At 46.7% G+C, this 23,733-nt stretch overlaps 1 protein-coding gene across 1 annotated transcript in view; it reads left to right on the forward strand.

The window, feature by feature from the left end:
* The first annotated feature begins 10,144 nt into the window (after positions 1–10,144).
* Positions 10,145–23,733, forward strand: part of Bcr (BCR activator of RhoGEF and GTPase) — a 141,224-nt gene continuing 127,635 nt past the window's right edge. The window contains exon 1 of the mRNA XM_027923356.2: positions 10,145–11,581. Coding sequence (XP_027779157.1) covers positions 10,306–11,581 — 1,276 coding nt within the window. The 5' untranslated portion in view covers positions 10,145–10,305. The remainder of the gene's footprint in view (positions 11,582–23,733) is intronic.

A 23,733-nucleotide genomic window follows, 5' to 3' on the forward strand; every position in this document is an offset into this window, starting at 1 on the left:
TTCTCCACAGCATCTTCCTCTGGCCCCTTCAGGCCCCAGTGGGGGAAGGGGCAATATGGTGTCCTACTGTTACCAACTCCTGAGCTGGAAGCATAATGTCTCTTGTATACCCACACTTCCATAAATGGTCCTTTATTTAACTGACCTTGTATTTCCTACTCTGGTGTGCCAGCTGGTTTCTGTGGACCCTGAATGACAGTAATGGTCTCTCCAATTTCAATATTTGGCCTGGGAGGATGGGAGACTAAGTTCCCCAGGGAAGTGAAATTAAAACAGTGTTGTCTTCATGTGTTTGTGCTGCTACAACTGAATACCATAGACTGGGCAAATTGCTATTATTATTGTTATCATTATTAGTACTGGGGATTAAACCCAGGGGCACTTAATCACTGAGCCACCTCCGCAGCCCTTTTTATTTTTTATTTTGAGATAGGGTCTCGCCAAGTTGCTCAGGTCCTCACTAAGTTGCTGAGGCTGGCCTTGAACTTGCTATCCTCCTTCCTCAGTCTCCTGAGCTAATGGGATTATAGGCTTGCACCACCATGCCTGGTTAGATGGGCAAATTATAAACTATAGAAATTTATTTGGCTAATAATCCTTGTGGCTGGGAAGTTTAAGAGCCACATTATAACATGGCAGACAGACGAGAGAGCACATGCCAGCAGAAGCCAAGATGACTTCATGAGGCCTAAACACTTCTCATTAGGCAATACCTCCCAACAATGTTACACTAGGGATTAAGCTTCACAGTGAGTTCTGGAGGAGATAATCAAACCATATCAAGCAGGCAGGGGTGGAGCTCAGGGAGAGCACTTGCCTAGCATTCATGAGGCCCTGGATTCCATCCCTAGCACTACAAAACAGAACAGAATGTGTCTTCTCAGAATCAGTCCAGGTGGTTCTCTTTGATACAAAGACATTCTCTTCAAACATCTCCATATTTAGCTGAGCATAGTGGCATATGCCTGTAATCCCAGCAGTTTAGGAGGCTGAGGCAGGAGGATTACAAATTCAAAGCCAGTCTCAGCAATTTAGCGAGGCCCTAAGCAACTCAGCAAGACCCTACCTATAAATAAAATATTTCTAAAGGGGGCTGGAGAGTGGGCTGGGACTGTAGCTCAGTGGTAGGGTGCTTGCCTAGCAAGAGTAAGGTACTGGGTTCCATCTTCAGCACCACATGAAAAATAAATAAATAAAGGTATTGTGTCCATCACAACTAAAAATTATTTTAAAAAGGGGGAGGGCAGGGGCTGGGATTGTGGCTCAGCAGTAAAGCGCTTGCCTAGCATGTGCCAGGCCCTGGGTTCAATCCTCAGCACCACATATAAATAAATAAATAAAATAAAGATTTTTTTAAAAAAGAGGGGTGCAGCTGGAGATGTGGCTCAGTGGTTAAGGCCCCCTGGGTTCAATCCCAAGTACCAAAAAAAAAAAAAGTAAATAAAAATCTCAATATATTTTTTAAATTTTTTCACAATACTTTTATTGATTTACTTTTATGCGGTGCTGAGGATCAAATCCGTTGCCTCATGCGTGCCAGGCATCACTGAGCCAGAACCCCAGCCCAAAAAAATCTCAATATTTAACAGTAAATTTCTGAGGCAGAGACAGTCTCTGTGAACCTGGTCCTGCAAACCTGAGCAAGCAGTCCCTGCAGCGATGCAATGGCACAATGAGGACCATATCCAAGTGCTTCAGAGATGTCTTTTTTGTCTTCTCTGGTTCCGCTGGCACCTTCCCTTCTCACTATCTGTCCTCTGTCCATCTTTCCATTCTTTGTCTCTTCTGCTAGAGACCCCTTCCTGTCCCCTTCTAACAGATGAGAAGTCTGAGCATTTTTATATTCCTGGTCTCTCTTTTGCCTCTGCCCCCCACACACTGGGGTCTGATCCCAGTAGGAATGACACTACAGGTGGCCTTACCTTGAGGCTCTGTATCCTTTACACATGTATACCCTAGTCAGGTGTTCCTAGTACCCCAGTGCCCAGAGTTGTAACTGGAAAAGGGATTTATTTGCATGGTCCAACTATACCCAGGATTCCCTACCTGAGCCTTCCCACCTCACAGCCTACTCTCTGTGCCCACACAGTGTTAGGCAGTCCTCCACCAAATCCACAGCCATGGTGACACAGGCTCCACAGTGACTTGAGAAGACCCCTCTCAGTCTCCTTCAGTCTTATGACCTGGCTGCCACATCCTCTTCCCAGCTCTGCTAGAGGCCACAGGGCTTGTTCCATTTTACACTTCAGCCTGTAGGATGGAATGGATACCATTCCCAGATGAACCTCTCTCTCCAGAAGGTCCCAGGGTATTTTAAGTCAGGAGACCTAAGGTCACCTAGGATAACTGAACATAGAGGTGGCAGAAAACTGGTTAAAACTGCCATGGTTAGCCAGGCACAATGGTGCATGATTTTAATCCCAGCAACTCTGAAGGGGTGGGGCAGAGGATTGCAAATTCAAGGCCAGCCTCAAGAACTTAGTGAGACCCTGTATCAAATTAAAAAAAAAAAAAAAAAAGAGCTGGAGATTGTGGGTCAGTAATAAAGCACATTGAGTTCAATCTTCAGTACCCAAATCAATCAATCACATGGTCACATATTCATTCTTACTCATTAATAAGTTCTTAGAGCTTCCTTTCCAGCCTGATCCTCTGTATTCTTCCATTTATTCTTCCCAGAGCCCACACAGGGGATGCCAGCACAGCCCCACCTCACAAGTGAGCTAAAGTATAGGGAGGAATATGACCTCTGGGGCTATGCAGGCCCAGCTGGACCAAGAGGCAGCTCAGTCCAATTCTCACAGCCTTGAGCCCCTGGAGATACTCGTAAGCCTGGGAGAGAGAGCACTTGGTGATAGAAGAGGTCCACAGCATGGATGAGAAAAGGGTTGTGGGAAGAGGGCTCTCCAAAGAAGAAACATACAGCTCAGAAAGAGGCCCCTCCTCTTTGGGGAAAGAAGAGAATCTGGGTGGGCCCTGGACTCCACCCAAGAAGCCCTCAGCTTGGGCACTGTCCTGAGATAGGAACCCCTCCCAGCAGTTCCCAGGGCTCCTCTGCCATCTGCTGTGGCATCCCCATGTCATATCCCATATGTCAGACCTTCCCCTGAGGGAAGTTGATGGACAGATGGGAAGTGTGGCTGTCATACCATCTCCTTCCAGGCAGAGCAAATTCTACCTGGCCTCCTCCCCCTCTTCCCGATGCCTCCCTGGCATTCAGGGTCACCAGCCATCAGTCTGAACCTCTGCCCCTAGCAGGTACAAAGCTCTGGCCCTGGGCTGCTGTGGGCAGGCCTTTCACTCAGCTTGCCCATCACCAATCTTCAGGACACAGACTGGATAGTCTAGGTAGGGCAAAGCAGGCCTGGGGCTCCCTCTTCCCCCACAGGTGAGAAGCACCCTTGGTCTGACAGTGCTCTGGGCCACTAACCACTGGAAGTCATAGCCTGGACCACTGACCACACCTTCAGAAACAAGCTCATCTCACCCAGGCCCCTCCTCTCCCTGCCTAGGCTGGAAATAGCAGTCAGGAGATTCTTCTGGGATTGTAACGGCTGCAGAGCCCTCATCAATAATTGATTCTGCAGAAGCAGTGGATTAAGTGCTGAGAAGAGGTCTCAAAGCCCTAGGCCCCAAGTCAGGAAGGAAGAGCCCACACCCTCACTCAGTCAGAACCCCAGCCAGCAGCTCCAGCAAGAGCTCATTTCTCTTTTAGCAAAGATGTCCTACAGAGATCCCTATTCCCCACTCTGGGTCAGGGGTCAGTGAGCCTGGAAGAGGTGCCCCAGAAAAGCACTGTCTAGCACAATACAAGCTAGCAGGGCTAAAGGACAGCTGTATTGATGATCTCAGTTTTCTAATCTTGCCCTTGGCTCCCTGGGGCTAGATGACAGATGATGGATGGGGGTGGTCATGTGACCACATCTTACTTGAAGGGTGCCCTCCTCCAGCTTCCAGCTTTGATGGAGACAGCATTTCAGACAGTGCAGGGAAGCAGCAAGAAAAGCCCAGGTTTTTTGGTTGACCTCAAGTAGGTTTTACAGCAGAAAATCCTGCCATCTTTATAGTATCCCATCTGATCATCCTGCCTGTTGGCACAATGGTCAAAAGAACTGATTTGGGACTTGGGTAGGTTTGGCTGAAGTCTGGTTCCCCAATTTATTGCTGTGTGATGGGCGTAGTTACCCCTCTCTGAGCCCCTTTCCCTGCCCTTCAATGGAATGATGCTAGGAGAGTGGAAAGAATTCACATCTGTGGAACCTCTGGCCCCAGGCTGGGCACCCTGACAAGGGCTAGTTGGACAGTAGCCCTGAAGACTACGAGACTCTCACAGGCAGGGCCACTGCACCTAATTATATGGTACTTTTGAGTGAATTTTTCAAAGGCACTTGTGAAATTCCTCAAAAGTAAAACATGGAATTGCCATATGACCAGAGATTCCATTCTTAGAAATGTTCCCAAAAGGATTAAAAACAGGAGCTAGATATGGTGGTGCAGGCCTATAAACTTACCTACTCCAGAGGCTGAGGCAGGAGGATCACAGTTCGGGGCCAACCTCCACAACTTAGGAAGACTGTCTCAAATTAAAAAAAAAAAACAAAAAAACAAGGGTGGGGGGCGGTTTGTGCTAGGAATGTAGCTCAGTGGTAGAATGTCACTAGGTCCAATTTCCAGTACTAGAAAAAAAGTATTAGAACTCAAGGAAGTATACTGTCTTTAGTCTGTTTGTACTGTTACAACAAAGTACTGTAATCCAGATGGTTTACAAACAACAGAAGTCCATCCTTCCTTCCTTCTTTCCTTTCTTCTTTGCTGAGGATCAAACCCAGGGCCTCATACATGCTAGGCAAATGCTCTACTATGAATTATTACCCCAACTCAAAAGCTACTCACAGTTCTGGAGGCTAGAAGTTCAAGACCAAGGTACAGCACTGTTGGGTTCTGGTGAAGGTTCTCTTTCAGGCTATAGATTGTGGACTTCTCATTATATACTTACATGAAAGAAAGACAGCAAGAGTTCTTTGAGCTTCCTTTTATAAGGATAATAACCTGCCATTCTTATGACCTAATAACTTCCTAGTCACTCACCTCCCAATACCATCATATTGTGGGTTAAGATTTCAACATAGGCCTGGATGGAATGATACATGCCTATAATCCCAGCTACTTGGGAGGCCAAGGAAGGAGGTTCACAAGTTCAAGGCTAGCCTGGGGAATGTATTGGTCTTGCTACAAAATAAAATCTAAAAAAGATGAAGGTGCTGAGGATGTAGTTTAGAGGTAGAATGCTACAGGATTTGATCTCCAGTACAAAAAAAAAATGATTCCAAGATATGAATTTTAGAGGAGGACCTGGGCATAGCTTAGTGGTAGAGTGCTTGCCTAACAAGTTTAAGGTCCTGGGTTTGATTCTCAGCACATTAAAGAAAAAAAAGTGAGGGATTTAGGGGAAACATCACCAAAACTTCTATCTCTTTGTCCCATTTTACTTTGGGATTTAAAAACATGACATATATTGGGAGTTATGGAAATGTTTGTTATTTAATTGTGGTGATGGTTTCACAGTGTATACAGATGTCAAAGCTCATCAGATTGTACCCTTTAAACAGGCAGTTTATTACATGTCAATTATATCTCAATAAAGCTGTAAAAATAAAAACAAAACCAATTATCTATTTTTTTAATTACCAAAGATAAACATTTTCATTATGAAGAATTTAGAAAGGCAAAATGAGGAAGAAAATAAATGTCACTCATTGCTCAGGAATAGCTGTGCAGCCCTTAAGTGAAGCCCCTCTGCTTGTTGAATCCTACAGAAGTGCTTGGGGTCCGTTTAGCCTCCAGCTTCTGTAGTTGAAATCCAGGGCCACACCTTTGCTCTGCTGGCAAACTAATAGTACAGATCCAGCCAGTGTCCTTTCACCAGAGGGCATAGCAGCTGTTGGCACAGGAGCTCTGCCCTCCTCACTGAGTCTACCCACCACGGACTCCTAGGTCCCTATCTCCTTCATGGTCAGACTATTCTCAATCTCTGACTCTTTTTCTCTTCTAGTCCAGCCCTGTCCCTCTCCACCCAGTCCCTTGCAGGCAGGAAGGAAGTCTTTGGCACCCATGACTCCAAACACCAGCCAATTACTAATATATTTCAATTTCTTTTTTTAATCTTTGTTTTTATTTGTTTATTTTTATATGGTGCTGGGAATCAAACCCAGGGTCTCTTACGTGTGAGACAAGCACTCTACCACTGAGCTACAACCCCAGACCTAATATACTTCAATCTCTATCTGTGGTTTTGTCTTGAATGCTTCTTGGTGCTGCAGACTCGCTCTGTATCCACTTAACTCCTCCCTGTGGATGGGTAATATGCACCTAAAGCCTCACATGGGAACCCTGCTTACTCCTCGCAGTCAGCATCCCACTGTCAGACCTATGGCTGGTCCTCTCTTATTCCCCATACCCAATTTCTCTGCAAGTCCTGTGAGTTCTACTTCCAGAATGGTTCTGGAGTCAAACCATTCCCTCTATCACCTTGCTCCCACCCTCGTCTGGATGATCCACATCTCCCACCTGGAAAATTTCCACAGATCTGGAGGCTTACCCTGCTCCTACCTCCAACCCCTCCAACTCTCTACCCATCAAATCCAAGCAATTCACACTTTGCTTACTGTGCTATCCAATACTTAAATCTAAATTCATTAAAGTTAAACTAAAAATTCATTTCTTCAGTAGCTGAAGCTGCATTTTAGGTATCCAGTAATCCTATAGGGAAGCGGCAGCTGTGTTATTCGGTGCAGTTTATAGAACATGCCCATTGTGGTGGAAAGTTCTATTGGATAGTACAGGCTCAGAACTTTTAGTGCACTTTGAATGAAACCTAAACTTCTTACAGGCATAGAAGGCACTGCCTTATCCTCTGATCTCAGTTTTTATTGTCCAAACCTGTCTCATCTCCCAACCCAGCTGTTCCTCAAACATAACTACAACTTTGAAGTCTCCTTTGTCTTTGCATATCTGTTGTTTCTTGGTAACTCCAACTTAGGCAAGCCTTCCCCAAACCTCTGCCTCCTACTGGATTCCCTACCAAGGACACACATCCCTGCCAGGGCCCAGCTCTGACTACCTTATCATTTATACACACCCACACAGTGCTTCTCTCTGGGCTGTGCTCTCCTCTGAGCCACACACATATTCATTTGACCAGTACTGACTGAGGATCTATACTATATGCTGAGCACTTGGAATAAGAGGAATAAGATAAATAGTCTGTATTCCTCCAGAGTTTAGATCTAGCTGGGACAGACTCAAATGGGGAGTTACAGAGTTTTATGTCTAGACTCCATATTTCTCCTCACTCTTTCCTCCTAGGAAGGGATAGTTGAGAAGAAAGCTCTACAAGGAAAGAAAGAAAATTCTTCAGAAAAGGACCAGAGAGACCCAGGTGGGAACACTTTCAGGGAGTCCCAAGGATGAAGGAGTGTCTTTAGGGCCCAAAGAGGCTGTCTTGAAGGGGAGAAAGCCACTATCTGGATGTGTCCTTGTACTTAGCCATTTGCTATGCCAACAGAATGGAGCATGCCTTCAGAGTTTCTGAAGTGTGTTTGCTCATGTATAAAATATTAAAATCCAGGTGCACTGACACATGCCTGTGGTTCTAGATACTTGGGAAGCTGAGGTAGGAGGCTCACTTGAGCCCAGGAGTTCAAGACCAGCCTGGGCAACATAGGAAGACCCCATCTCAAATAAATGAACCATTGAATGAATGAATGAATGAATGAATGAATGAATGAATAATATATTTAATGTGAACCTAAGTTGGAGGTTGTGAACCAGATATAGAGATATCTTATTGATAGATGAAGCCCCCTTCACCAAGTACCCCCTTTCCCCCCAGGCATTTAACGATCATATGGGCCCTGTTGAGCATACATTTCCTTCTGGAAACTGAGATCCAGTCTTCAAGGGAAAAAAATCACTTAGTCCTGTGGGGATTCTTTTTGATGATGATCAGTGAATGGGGTTCTAGAGGCCTGGGTTCTCATTCTTCCCTGGCCCACTCCCTTGATAATTTTAGCAGATCATTTGGACAAAGCAGTTAATGTTAATCATGACCTTGTGAGTTCAGGATGATGGTGAGGAGGACAAGGATATGTGGTACTGGGAAGTGAACCCAAGGCCTTGCATATGATAGGCTCTATATCCCCATCTGAATCAGGATTTATTATACCCATTTTAAAGGAGAGGCTACTGAGGATAGAACGCTGCTCAGTATTATTGCACAGCCGGGATTCCTGCACATCTCTGTTCCACTGGCCTCAAAGTCAGGGAGCCACCTGCGTCTGTTTCCTCACCAGAAAAAGCACTATTTACAGCATGCCCGGCAGATGAGAAGTCGGCTGGGTGTGAGGGGACAAACAGTTCAGGAGACTGAAGAAACCTGCAGGGGGCAGCAGTGAGCCATGAAGCATCCTTCCAGCTCTCTGGCCTGGCCCTAAGGGTTCTCTAGCGGCATCAACATCAAGAGATAATCATAGATGAAACTGCACCTGCCATGTATCTGCCAGTTTTGTATGTCCCATCCAGGCACTTTACACATGGTACTCACAATATTTTGCACATGAAGACAAAAGTGAGCCCAGAGAAGTGAAGGGAATTACTGAGATTACACAGCCTAGAGTCACAGAAACCTGAACTGGAGCCAGGCCACCCTTGCTTCTAGCTCTGGGTTCTATTTCTCTACACTGGATGTCAGGGCATCTGCTTTCAGTGGTACTGGAACTGGGGGAAAAGGCATGATAATTCCTCAAATCCATGCAGGGACAACTTTTGAAGGCAAATATTCTTGTTCTCGTTTCAATGCCAAGGAAACTGAGGCATACAGAGAGAGATGGTCAGGACTCAAATCTAGTTCTTTGATTGCCAAATCCTCTTTCCTTTTCTCCTCACCAAATGGACTGGTTTGGCTATTTTCCATCGTACTCATCAGACTGCTTACAGAGAGTGCAGTCTGCTGTGTGTCTCAGATCTCTGGGTTTCCCTGGGGAGCCATCAAAGATTTCGTTTCACAACCTGCTCTGGCCTGTCCTATCTTCTACTCAGCCCTGCTGGTCAAGGTGGAGGCTGGTTACCCCTTTAGAGAGAGTCTAATAAGGTAAGTTCTGAATTAGGCAGACCCCAGGAAAACTACTTTGGTTTCTGGAGCTCAGAAGCCAGGGACAAATGCGCAGTCCAGGACACTGGAATGGAAATGTGTTGTTGAGTGACTTGGGGGAGAAATTCCTATTTATCATCCAGTATAAGGGTGTCTCTATGACAATCCCCTGAGGTCATTGTTGCTTTATCAATCCTTTCTACAACACTAGAGACTTGGGGACACTGGCACTGCCGACATTGGTGACCCAGCCTGATGCTGGCTCTCGCCAAGGGAACTTTCCTGCCTAGCCCTTCTCTGGATTGGGCCCCGCTGGGTGTTCCTAACATAGGTGAGTGGCTGGGCTGTAGGAAAATGAAGAAGCACGTGTTCCTGGTCCAGGTGTGCAGAACTGTCCAGGGTCTCCTGATTGGAAGGGTCTTTTTGAACCAATGGGCCCAGTGTCCTTCTTATGGGGCACCCCTGGCCTAAGAGTGGGACAGGCGGGTTCAACGACGCCATGACCTCAGTTTCCCCAAGTGCGCAGGGATTGAGGGAGAGGAGAGGCTCAGTGGGAAGGTGGCCTTGAGGGACCCCCGCCTAGAGCCCGCGGCGCGGTCCCTTTAAGAGGCGAGCCCTGCTCCATCAGCCGCGCCCGGCCACCGCCCCCCGGCCCTCCCCTTCCTGCGGCGCTGAGTGCGGGCCGGGCGGGAGTGCGGAGAGTCGGCCGGGTGGAGCGCTGCGCCCACAGAGGAGGTGGCGGTCGTGGTGCGGGACGGCTTAGGAGCCAGAAGAGAGGAGCGCGCGAGCAGTGTACATGGGCTGGGGGCTACTGAGCCGAGCCGAGCTGAGGGCCGCGCCCATCCCGCGTCGGCCGGCGCAGCCCCGCGCCGAGGAGTCCCGCACACAATAGCGGCGCGCGCAACCCCGCGCCCTTCCCCCGCCCGCGCGCGCCCCGCCCCCACGCGCGCGTCCCGCCCCGTGCTACCCGCCGCCCGGAGCAGTAGTGCCTCCCGCCTCACCTGCCGCCCGGGAGGGGGCGGGCATTGTTCACCGCTACCGCCGAGCCGGGCCATGGGGGCCGCTCGGCACCCCGGGCCGGGCCTGGCGAGACCACTGCGTCGCCGCTGAGGGGGTCCCGCACACAGCCTGGCGGTGCAGGTGAGGTCGGCCGCGCCATGGTGGATCCAGTGGGCTTCGCCGAGGCGTGGAAGGCGCAATTCCCGGACTCTGAGCCGCCGCGTATGGAGCTGCGCTCGGTAGGTGACATCGAGCAAGAGTTGGAACGCTGTAAGGCCTCTATCCGGCGCCTGGAGCAGGAGGTGAACCAGGAGCGCTTCCGCATGATATACCTGCAGACACTGCTGGCCAAGGAGAAGAAGAGCTATGACCGGCAGCGCTGGGGCTTTCGGCGCGCTGCGCAGCCCCCTGACGGCGCAGCTGAAGCCCGAGCGCCCGCGTTGCGCCCGGCGCCGGTGCCCGCCGACAGCGCGGATCCGCCACTAGCCGAGGAGTCCGAGGCCCGGCCCGACGGAGAAGGATCCCCAGGTAAGGCTCGGCCTGCGACCGCCCGCAAGCCTGGAACCGCCACTTCCTCTGACCGGGATGAGCGGGGACCCCCCACCAGTGTGGCGGCGCTTAGGTCCAACTTCGAAAGGATTCGCAAGGGACCTGGGGCTGCGGACACTGAGAAGCCCTTCTACGTGAATGTCGAATTTCACCACGAGCGCGGCTTGGTGAAGGTCAACGACAAAGAGGTGTCTGACAGGATCAGTTCTCTGGGCAGCCAGGCCATGCAAATGGAGCGCAAGAAGTCCCAGCAAGGTGCGGGGCCGGGTCTGGGGGATGCACCCAGGCCCCATTACCGCGGGCGCTCCTCAGAGAGCAGCTGTGGCCTCGACGGCGACTATGAAGATGCTGAGTTGAACCCTCGATTCCTGAAGGACAACCTAATCAACGCCAATGGCGGCAGCAGACCCCCTTGGCCGCCCTTGGAGTATCAACCCTACCAGAGTATCTACGTCGGGGGCATGATGGTGGAAGGGGAGGGTAAGGGCCCGCTTCTGCGCAGCCAGAGCACCTCAGAGCAGGAGAAGCGCCTCACCTGGCCCCGCAGGTCCTACTCCCCCCGGAGTTTCGAGGACAGTGGAGGTGGTTACACTCCGGACTGCAGCTCCAACGAGAACCTGACCTCCAGTGAAGAGGACTTCTCCTCTGGCCAGTCAAGCCGGGTGTCCCCAAGCCCCACCACTTACCGCATGTTCCGAGACAAGAGCCGCTCACCTTCGCAGAACTCGCAGCAGTCTTTTGACAGCAGCAGCCCACCGACACCTCAGTGCCAGAAACGGCACCGGCAGTGCCAGGTGGTGGTGTCTGAGGCGACCATTGTGGGTGTCCGCAAGACTGGGCAGATTTGGCCCAGCGATGGGGACAACACCTTCCATGGAGATGCAGGTGGGTACCTGTCACCACTATCGGTGGGCAGTCTGCACTTGTAGCAGGAATCTATTAAGTGGTAGGGAAAGCTGTGGAGGAGGACTGGGTGTTGTTTTTTTTTTTTTTGAGTGTTTTTTTAAGTGCTGTTTAAGCACTGCAGATTTCAGCTGATCCTGCATCCATACTAACTTCCCTTCTCCTGAATGCAAATTCTCAAGTGTTTGGAATGGGATTGGGTTGGGAGGGGTGGTATGGGGGATGGCAAGCAATTTATTCCTTTGGTTCTAGAGAACCATTCTTGTGAAAATACAGCATGCAAATTGGGAGGGAGACGCGCTGTCGTGTTACCCTATGATCTCTTCACACTGAATGAACAGTGAGGAATGCATAAAGCCAGAGTCACTACTGACACCTAGATCAGATCCTTTCATTGGGGACTGATCTGTGTCTTGGACATTCCCCACCATTGCACCATTCCTGTCCTGGAAGATTATATTACACATTTGGAGAACCCAAGATGTGCTAGTTTTCAGGCCTTCAGAGTGTCAGGTTCACTTGCTAGCGAGTTAGAGCAGGTGAAGATCCATCTCAGAAGGAAGTGAGGTGATAGGCAGTTCTGACTCAGTGGGCACTGAAAATCATCGAGATGAAGATTTTATCTGGGACTAAAGCAGAGCCACACCCGTTCTGATCAGCCTAGCTTTTGATGGGAGGCTTCACCCATTATTACTCACCCACAGGCATCTCTCTACATCTTAACCCACCTGGGTTTCTGATCCCTGGCCACCTCATTAACCAAGGATGAGCACCCACAGGTGCTTATTTTGGCCTCCCAGGCCATGGTCTGACCCCAGCCCTAAGATTAAACCTGTGGGATTTTACAATAATATCTGCGCCTTATGTAGATATCATTAGACATTTGGGGTAAGGAGACTAGGTTTTGAGATCTAGGCACAGTTCGAAGTTGGGGTAAAGATATAGAGTGTGTGGGCTGGGGGGTGTGGGGTTTGGTTGGGAATAGGGGTATGTCAGGTTGTTTGGAATCTTTTAGAGTCTTGGTTGCTGTTGGAATGATCCGGTTTTCTGCTTCATTGATTTTTCTTTTTCTGCTGATAGAGTTACATGTGCTTCATTTGTCAGAGTCCTCTTGAAACAAGTGAGGCTATTTTTGGCTCATCAAGCTGCCTTTTTGTGCTCAGCACTCTGTCCTGTTTGTTTTAGGTACTTCCATTTGCTGATCTTGTTTATAGCTGGGGTTGGCTGTGGTACGTGTCTGGGACCTGCCCGAGGCCTGGTTCAGCTGCATTCCCTAAGTCCTTAGTGGAAGAGCAAGAAGCTGTAGGATTCGGAAGCCTGCCTTGCAGGCCCATCAGCTTCTTCCGGGTCTGGAGGATTGCCCTGTGGTTACCTTGTCTGGCCAGCTATTGGCCAGAAGAACCAGCTTACACTGGCCCCAGAGTGTTTTATGCAGGAAAATGTTATTGATAAAGAAAATAAAAGGTTTTTGTGGAGACCTGCAATCTGAAATGATACCCACTTGCTGGTGGGGAATTCTAACTTTTTAGAAAATTAGGCCTTTTCTACAGCTCCCATAGACATGGTCAGGTTGCCCACCACATAATTGACCCCAGGGCAAGTCAAAGCAGGTAAAGATAGGAACTAGAAGGAAATGAGGCCCAGCATTAGAGAAACATGGGGTACAAGAAGTAGTTTTAGAACTTTCTGGATCCTTCGCTGAATTCTGAATGTCTTTAAGGTTCCACATTCTCTCTCTCTCTCTTGTGTGTGTACCCTACTGGAGATTGAACCCAGGGGCACTCTACTATTGAGCTGCATTCCCAGACCTTTTTTGATTTTTATTTTGATACAATGCCTTGCTGAGTTGTCTAGACTAGCCTCAAACTTGAGATCCTCCTATTTTGGCTTCCCAAGTCACTGGGATTACAAGTGTGTGCCACCAAGCCAGCTAGACTTAATATTTTCAAGAGAACATTTAGGTTCACAACAAATTTGGACATAGGTACTCATTGCCCCCACATCTGCTTCCTCCATTATCAGCATTCTCCATTAGAGGGGTACATTTTTGACAGTCCACAAATGGATGTTTTGACAAGTAATTATCACCTATAGTCCACAGTTTACGTTAGGATTCCCTTTTGGTGTTGTACATCTTAGGGTTTGGATCCTTTAAGGCTTTAAAATTCCTGGTTGTTTTAGTTCCAAGAGACTATAAACTCTGCCCTACAATCTCCTTTGACATGTGGCTATGTGTGGCTGGTGGGGAAAGAGATCCTGCACTGGCTCAGCCATCTGTCTCCATCTGGACTGTTTACTGATGTTCTTTAGATGACTGTGGGTCCTGCTGGCCTGAAAAGGAACAGTGAGGAAAAAAATACAGTGTGGGAAGGGGGTGGAAGTCGTCCTAATGCTCAGCAGTGGTAGACATGGTGGCCCAGCTCTATAACTTCAGAATCCCCTCATATGAGTGGGCGTTCTTTTTTCTGAATTGAGGGCTGCTGCTGATTAAGGGAAGGAGCTGAAACTATCACATGCTGCTTTGTGCTGGGCACAATGACATAATGCTTCATGCAGGGTCCCTCATGAACTCTTCATCACATGGTGGGGCTGTCCATTTAAAGGTAAGGATGCAATCAGAAAGTGGTAGAGCTGGGATTGTGGGGCTCTGTGTGAATGCAAAGCCCCATTTCTTCATGGTTGTCCTGTGGTGGTCTGCTGCTGTCCCACATTTCTATCTGAAAAGCACAACTGGGTTGGTCCAGGGGTCCCTCCAGCTCTGAGCACCCAGGGCCTGCCTATGTGGGTTATAACTGATGGCTAGGAGTATGCCTTGTCTAAGGCTTTCCATGGTGCTATGAGGGACACAGAGGAAAGTGAGTGGTCCTTGCCATCTGGGAGCTTAGAGGGATGTGCATACATGTGTTTGGAAGAGAGGGAGATTGGGGAAGCTTCCAGTTTCCTTGGCTCATTAGCAGAAGTCTAACAGCCAGCCAAAGGGTTGGGGAGGAGAGCTATTTGCCAGAGGGGAAGTGATAGCAAAGGAGCAAAGGCTGGGGAGCACCCATGTCCCATACACACACACACACACACACACACACACATATTTGGTATCAGGGATTGAACCCAGGGACACTTAACCTCTAAGCCACATCCCCAGCCCTTTTAAAAAATTTTATTTAGAGACAAGGTCTTGCTAAGTTTCTGAGACTGGCTTGGAACTCGTGATCTTCCTGCCTCAGCCTCCTCAGCCACTGAGATTAGAGATGCCACTACACCTGGCAATATGTGTGTGTGTTTTAATGATAAAATATTCATAACAAAACTTACTGTTTTAGCCGGGTTTGTTTTGTAAAATACAAAGATTTACCTCTTTAACCCATTTTAAACATTTTTAAGCATACAGTTCTGTGGCATTGAGTACATTCACTTTGTTGTGCAATCATCGCCACCATCCATCAACAGAACTTTTTCATCCTTCCCAAACTGAAACTCAACACCCATTAAACTGCAGCTCCCCATTTCCCTGCCCCCAGCATCTGGCATCCACCATTCTGTTTTCTGTATCTGTGAATTTGATGGCTCTGGACACCTCACATTAGTGGAATCATACTGTATTTGTCTTTTGTGACTGGCTTATTTCACTGAATGTAATGCTTTCAGGGTTTATCCATGTTGTAGTGTTTTGTGGTACTAGGAATTGAATGCATGTCCTCATGCATGCTAGGTAGGAGATCTACTACTGAGCTAAATCCCCAGCCTTTTTAAAATTTTGAGCAGGGTCTTGCTAAGTTTCCCCGGCTGGCCGTGAGCTTGAGATCCTCCTGCTCAGCCTCCCACACCTGGTGACTGTAAGCTTTTTGAAGGCAGGAGTCACAAGTGTGTTTTCAAGTTCTCCTGTCTCGGAACTTTTCACATAACACATACTGGAGAGTCTTTCCTCATTTTCACAACTTGTTTTGGAGGTCAGAATTGGAAAGCAAGCATCCTATTGACTGTACCTGTATTTTCCTGTTTCATCAGTATATTTAAACTTTCTTTCCAGAGGACTTGTGGCAAGCCATTTCCTGAGGCAGGGACCAGATAACCCAAGGTGCTTCCCTTTTTGTTTCCGTGAGAATATATTTTCTTTTGACAACTGGGAATCGAACCTAGGACCTCACATACACTAGGCAAGCCCAGTACCATTGAATTACATCTCTATCCATTTTTTTACTGATTTATTTTTGAGACAGAGTCTTGCTAAATTACCCAGGCTGGCCTAAAATTTGTGATACTTCTGCCTCAGCCTCCAGGGTACCTGGGATTACAGTCATGCACCACCACACCACCACACCCTACTTTTAATTTTTTTTGTGTGTGTCTGGTGCTGAAGATTGAATCCAGGGCCTCACACATGCTAGGCAAGCACTCCATCACTGAGCTACATGTCTACCCTGGTCCTTTCCTCTTTTAGGTCTAAGAAATTTGTGAACCTATATCCCTTTCAGCCCTTTTCTATGTGTGACCCTCAGATTTTTTTTTTTGGGGGGGGTGGTGGTTGCTGGGGCTGGAACCAGGGATTTGCATGTGCTAAACATGTGCTGTTCCACTGAGCTATATCCCTGGCCCAACCTTACATCTTGTGTTTCTCCATGGCCACTCATGAGTTGCTATCCTGTGTTTTCACCTTTTTTTTTTTTTTAAATATTTATTTTTTAGAAGTAGTTGGACACAATATCTTTATTTTGTTTATTTATTTTTATGTGGTGCTGAGGATCGAACCCAGGGCCTCGCACGTGCTAGACGAGCGCTCTACGGCTTGAGCCACAATTCCAGCTCCGTGTTTTCACCTTTTTATTGAGCAACTTAATTTGCCCTTTGGATTCCAGCAATATGTTGGCACTAGAATGGTCACTGCCTTGTTTTTCCCTTGATGATTGACTGGATAGGCAACTGGTTTTGAGTAACAGTGTGGCTGTAAAAGGTCAGGCTTCTCGTTGGCTCCGTCATGGCCTCTTTAGACCAGAGCCAGTGACTACCTCTGGATTGAGTGTAGTATCCTCCCTATGAAAAGAGGTAGGGTGGGTTGATCCAACAGGATGGAAACAGTCTAGATCAAATTTTATAAGAGTTCTCTGGCTCCGGAAGGCTGCCATGTTTTGGGAACAGAAAGAAGCATTCTGGAATATTTGACTAAAAAAGGAGCTGGAAGTGCTGTAGATTTAAGTGGGTTTAGGGAATGTACCTGCCCCATGACTCCTTTTTGCCTAATTTGTTGCTTCTGGCTTCCTTGGTTAGGAGTCCTGTGGCTTGGAAGGCCTGTCCCCATTAGGACACAGTTGAGTGGGCAGTATGCTCAGGTCCTCTTGAGACAGGCTGTGGCTGCAGCTAGCCCATGTGGTTTGAGAGGGATCAACCTTCAGAAGGAAGGAATGGGCCTCTTGGAATTATTCTCAGGTCGTTAAACAGTAGGTCTCAGTTTTGGCTGAGGTGCTGCTTTTTGGATCAAGGCTTGGGTTGGGGGGGCGTGTCTTAAATTAACTATGAGCCTCATGGGAGTTCTTTACCCTGTATGGAGTACAATTGCTTGGCTTCAAAGAGGGATTTTTTTTCTTTGAAAAAAAAATTCTTGTTTTAACTGAACTATGTTATTTATGTAGCACATTATAGCTATTTTTAGTGTAGTGAAATGCACATAACATAAAATGTACCATTTTAATAATTAAAAAAAATTTTTTTTAGTTGTAGTTGGACACAGTACCTTTATTTTATTTGTTTATTTTTATGTGCCTTGCACGAGCTAGGTGAGTGCTCTTCCGCTGAGCTACAACCCCAGCCCCCCATTTTAATCTTTTTAAAGGGTGCATTAAGTATGTCACATGGTTCAACCATCACCATCCATCTCTAGAACTTTGTGTTTTTTTCTTTTTTGGTTGCTAGGGATTCAACCCAGGGCCCAACACATACTAAGCACTCACTGTACCACTGAATCTACATCAATCTACCCTTGAATCTATCTCTAGAACCTTTTTATCTTCCCAGACTGAAACTCTGTATCCTTTAAATTATAACTCCCCATTTCTTCAATTCCCAACCCCTGGCAGCCACCATTCTACTTTGACTCCCATGAATTTGCCTACCCTAGGTATCTTATATAAATGGAAGCCTGTATTTGTCCTTTGTGTTTGGCATATTTCACTCAAGTACAGTTTCAAAGTTCCCTGAAGCAGCCCTTTCATCCTTACTAGCCATCTCTGATCCTTAACAGGTGTGTTGTCTTCAAGAAAACACCTGTGAGTAATGGTGATATTTCCTTGGCTTTCATACATCTTGATGTGGCCCAGTATAATGGTCTACCAGGGCTGACCCACAACAAAATACCACAGACTCAGTGAACTAAACAACAGAAATTTATTTTCTCATATTTCTAGAGGCTGAGTATCCAAGATCAAGGTGTTGAAAGCATTGGTTCCCTCCAAGGCCTCTCTCCTTGGCTTGCCGACGTCACCTTCTTGCTACCTTTTTGCATGGCCTTTCTTCCCTGGCATTTTTGTCTGAACTTCCCCTTCTTATAGAACATTGGCTAGATTTTAATTAGGGCCCACCCCAATGAAAGGCCTTACCTCCAAATATAGTCCCAGTGTGAGGAACTGGGAGGAACAGGGAACAGGGAGTGAGGAACAGGGAGTTAGAATTTCGACATGAACTTTGCAGGGACTCAGTTTAGCTGTCATACTGAGTGAGTCTTTTATTGGACAGCAGAGGAAAGGGCTGCCATGGTGGGGGAGGGAGGTGGTTGCTAAGGCTAGCCTCCTGAAGCCATGTCAAAGGAAGAAATTGAGTAAAAGCTTAATGTACTGGTAGGCTACCTGGAGGGCAGAGACAACACTGAGTCAGGCATTAGAGCTACAAGTTAAATCTTCAAGGGCAGTCACATCTCTTTCCTCATCAGTTAAGATTTGGATCAGGTCATTGTTAGGTCCTTTCTGTTGATATTTAATTTTTTTTCTTTAACTTTAAAAATTATTGGACTGGGGTTGTGGCTCAGTGGTAGAGCACTTGCCTCGCATGTGCGAGGCACTGGGTTCAATCCTCAGTACCACATAAAAATAAATAAAATAAAGATATTGTGTCCATTTACTTCTAAAAAATATTTTTTTAAAAAATATTATTTTTACAGTGCTTGGGATCAAACTCAGAGTCTTGCACACACTAGGCAAGTGCTCTACCTCTGACTTAATATTCCTAGCCTTAAAGTTATTAACACAATTTTTCCATATCTCTTCTTTAGCCTTATTTTTTTAATCCACCACAAGACCCCTTTTTTAAAATTTAATTTTATTTTTTTAGTTGTTGATAGAACTTTATTTTTATTTATTTATTATGTGGAGCTGAGAATCTAACCCAGTGTCACACATGCTAGGCAAGTGCTCTATCCCTGAGCTACAATCCCAGCCCCCTAGCCTTATTCATACATACCTTTCTTATCAAGCCTCCCACCTTTTTCTATTCAATTACTAAAAGTATTTATTGAGCATCTACTTTGTGCCTGGTGGTATTTTCAGGGAAATTCTCCCTTGCTTTCCTTTATGGATTTGGGCAAAGATTTATTTCCACAGCCTTATCCTTTAAAAATCAACCAACAAAAACAAAACTTTTCTAATGTTAAAGTGTCTTCCCCTAACTGTGTATCTTTCTTTAACTGTATGCATGCAGCTATTTCCTGTTAATCCTGTGTCTGTCTGGCTTCCTTTTTAGGACAGTGAGATCCTTAAGACAAGGACAGAGCCTGTTCTACTGTGTCCCATAGGATGTGCCACACTCTGGGCATTTTGACAATATTTGATGTCTGGTAATGATTTTGAGCCCATGTCAATCTGTCTGTATCTCAGGCATCGTAAGTGTTTGCAGGTTTAAGATGAAATGAGACTCCATCTCTAAGGTTTTTATTTGCTCAGAACCTTCCCTGTTCTTGGCAAACCCCACTTACTCCTACCTAGTTAGTGGCAGTGGATTTTCTGGGGCCTAATGATACTAGTGTTCAGCAATGAAACTTGTTGGTTTTGGAGATTATCTGGCTGGTTATATTTTTGTCTTTGCTTATAGTTGGTCCTCTCCTTCTCAACCTTAGAGAGCATCCCAAATCCTCAGACTGGGGCCTGATAATTACCTGTCTTGGATTCTGGCTCTTGTTACTGCAACCTTGTAAAATGACTGTGGACCCAGAGGGTGTTTGGTGTGCAAGGGAAGAACAACTGACAAGTTCATAAATGTATCTGCCTGTGCTGGGGCTGGAAAGATTGGGACACCCATTTGTGTAGTAAATATAGCCTTCGTAGAGGCTGTTTCATGAACCCTCAAAACATCTTTGTGAAGTGACTAGAGCAAGATTTTTATCATAATTATATGCCATCCATTGATTGGGTCTAAGGATGACTGAAACAAACACATAGGCATAAAATAACTTGCCCAAGGTCAAGCAGTTGGTGGAACAGGTGACCTGTGACATCAGACACAGGTGGAGGGGACCTTGATCAGTTGTTTGGCAAACGCGTATTGGGCACCAACTCTTGTCAGGAGTAGACAGTACTGAGTACTACACTATAGGCCCTTCCTGCAGGTCCTTTTCAATCTGGTGGGAAGGCAGCCACATAAACCTAGTGCCATGATGTGAACCATCTGGTGTTAGCCTTCAGGTAAGTCCTTGAAGGCATTAGCTATATTATTTCCTATATCTTATTTTGCAAATCTCCAAAATTTTTCCGACTCCCCCTCCCCAGTACTGGGGTTTGAAATAGGGTGTGCTTTGCCAGTAAGCTATACTCCCAACCCTTTCAAAAAACTTTTTTTTAAAATTTTGAAACATAGTCTTATTAAGTTGCCCAGGCTGCCCTTGAACTTGTGATCTTCCTGCCTCAGCCTCCCAAGTTGCTAGTGTTGCAGGGATATGCTATAAGGCCTGATGAAGTTTCTTGTCTTCCTCCTGGGGGACTTTATTCCACCAATAAGTTATATGGCAGGAACCCAAGAGAGATCTATTGAAGGGACACTGCCTGTCCATCTTCCTTTCCCATCTGATAGTCAAGGACTTTGAATGTTTACCTTGCTGCTGACCAAGGTCTGGGGAGAGCAGGTTCTGGCAGGTGTGTAGTGACAAGCCTGGCTGGGAGGTTGGAGCAGAGTGGCACAGAGAAGTCTGGCTGTGTATGCAGAGAGTCAGGTGCGTGGCCTAGGGAGCCTGGTGGGTGTCCAGGAAGCATGAGGAAGAAGTCATCTACAGACTGACCAGGAGAGATAGCCAGGTGGATAGTGGAAAAAGAGGAGGCGACTCCATGCACCAGCCACAGAGGAAGCCAGCCAGGCAAAGCCAAGAACAGAGCAGCCCACGGGAATCCTTGACTCAAGTGCTGCTGTTGGCTGGAAAAGAGCTTTTGAAGATTTGCTTCACTTGAAAGGCTTGATGGGCTTCCTTTTTGAAGTGCCACTGGGGCCAGTTAGTAGGAAAAGATTTTCTGCATGTAACAAAGCATTAGTGAACATTCCTGAATTGGCCTAAATGCAACATATGTTGACATAGTCTGGGCATAAAATGTAGACTTTTTAGAATATTTTTTAAATTGTCAGTGAACCTTTATTTTATTTATTGATAAGTGGTGCTGAAAATTGAACCCAGTGCCTCACACATGCTAGGCAAGTGCTCTGCCACTGAGCCACAACCCCAACCCTAAAATGTAGACTTTGAGGACAGAAGATCTGGACTTGCTCAGGAGCCCTGGGATTTGTCCCTTTGTGCCCTTGTTCAGGGATTTCATTCTCCATTGGCCTCTGTCAACTGGAGAGGATGGCTCCCCCTTCCTTGAAGGGCTTTGTGGGAGCACTGGGCATCAGGCATTCTGGCATCCTGTCTGGTCCCATGTATCTAATGTCAGTTGATATTTTTTTTTGTCCCATTTTTTGTTGCTGTAATAATACCTGAAACTGAGCCATTTCTAAAGAGAAGAGGTTAATTTGTTCACAGTCTGGAGGCTAAAAGGCTAAGATCAGGCACCCCCCTTTACTTTACCCCTCAGGCTACTGTGTGCATGGCAGAAAAGCAGAATGTTGAGCAGGTACATGCACAGATGCACAGGGATAACCTTGCTTTATAACTGTCCATGCTCTAGAGAGCTAATCCAGTTCCAAGACAGTGGGAACTGCCATGGGATGATATTAATTCATTAGTCTATTTAGTGTTCCTCTGCCCACATGACCCAGAAACTTCTCAATAGAACCTACTTCTCAACATTGCTTCTTTGAGGAATTAAGCATTAAAATGAGTTTTGGTGGGGACAAACCAGTTTCAATCCATAGCAGCTGCTTAGCAAGAAATCTCAAAGGGATAATGCATAATTCAGTAGGGACAGCCCATTTCATTCACTTTGCTCAGCCAGTGATCCAGCAGAGCTCCTCCATGACTTTCATTATCCTCTGTTCTTTCCCAGTTCTCATAGGTCCAGTGAAGTTCTTCCATTTAGAAGTGTGCATAACCAGGCACAGTGACATACATCTGTGACCCCAGCTGCTCAGGAGATGGAGGCAGGAGGATTGCAAGTTTGAGGCCAGCATGGGCAATTTAGTGAGACCTTGTCTTAAAATAAAAGGTCCTGGGGTGTATGTAGCTCAGTAGTAGAACACTTGCCTACCTGTCTAGCATGCATAAGTCTCTTAGTTTAATCCCTAATACTGAGGGGAGGTTGAGATGTTCTTATATCCCCCAAATTTGTATGTTACAATTCTAAACCCTAGGGCAGTGGTAGGATCTGGGCCTTATGCAGGTGATTAGGTCAAGAGGGTGAAGCCCTCATGAATGGGATTAGTGCCCTCATAAAAAAGATCCCAGAGAGCTCCTTTGTCCATTATGCCGTATGTGAACACAGTGGGAAGGTGCCATCTGTGAACCAGCAAGTGGGCTCTCAGCAGACGGGGAATCTTCTGGTACCTTGATCTTGGATTTCCAGCCTCTAGACCTGTGAGAAATTGATTTTGATTATTTTTAAGCTACACAGTCTATGGTATTTTATGACAACATCCTGAATGGACTAAAACAAAGTACAACACATAGCCCCACCTACATCATTGGATGTTAAGTCTCAGGCACATCAACCTAGGGTCCTTGGTGCCCCCTCACTGATACCAGCTGAGCTCTGCTCAGGGCTAGCCACCTAGGACAGGTTAGCTTTTGCCCTTCTAGGGTGGGGTAGAATAGAGGGTCCTTCTTATGGTGTTCCTGGACTAACTGGTGTTGTAGGTTTTTAGGGTCCTGGAAGCTAGGATCTGGAAGAAGATTGTTTGTTTTTCCTCATAGTTGCCCCCACCAAGTTTGAAGAGGGAAGACTTAGAACCACTTCATTCTCTCTCTCTCTTTTTTTTTTTTTTTGGTACTGGGATAAATCCCAGGGCCTCTACCACTGAGATACACCTCCATTCCTTTTTATTTAGAGAAAGGATCTCACCAAGTTAACCTAGGCTGGCTTTGAATTTGCATTCCTTCTGAGTAGCTGGGATTATAGGCATGTATCATTGTGTCTGTCTGTTCTCATTCTTAATGACTATGAAGTCTTAAAGGAAGAAGTGAAAATCATAAAAACCATAGACTTCCATATTTTAATACGCAACAAAGGAGAAAGAGGAAAAGTTGTTACTAAATGCTTTGGAATATCCAGGCTCAGTCTGCAGATGGCCAAGGGATTTGTAAACCAGAGATGAGGTTCCCCAGAGTTACTGGTGTACCAATGGTGCTCAAGTCCAGTGAAAGCCCTGGCAGCTCCCATGGGATTGTGGCCTCCATTTCCTCACCCCTTGGTGGTGAACTGCAGAGCTCAGGGAAGAGCTGTGTGATGTTCTGCAGAGCCTTGAGAGCGCTTGGGATAATAGAGTTCCCATGATGATTATAATTACCTTTTGGTTCCTAGTGACCGTTACAATCCACTATCCTCCAGCCATGCCTGACCTCCATCTCTTGGGGAACTGGGTCAACTGGACTTTCAGCAAACCCTGAGACTTTGTCTCTTTTTTTCCCTCCCTACTCTCTAAGAAGCCTTCTGCTTGGAATCCTAGAAGGTGCTTGGAATGAGGATGGGCAACAGGGTATGAGGATAAGATTTGGTTTTCCTGGCTTCTCCCCATTCCCCTTG

Source organism: Marmota flaviventris, chromosome 1 (assembly GCF_047511675.1).
Source record: "Marmota flaviventris isolate mMarFla1 chromosome 1, mMarFla1.hap1, whole genome shotgun sequence".
NCBI lineage: Eukaryota > Metazoa > Chordata > Mammalia > Rodentia > Sciuridae > Marmota > Marmota flaviventris.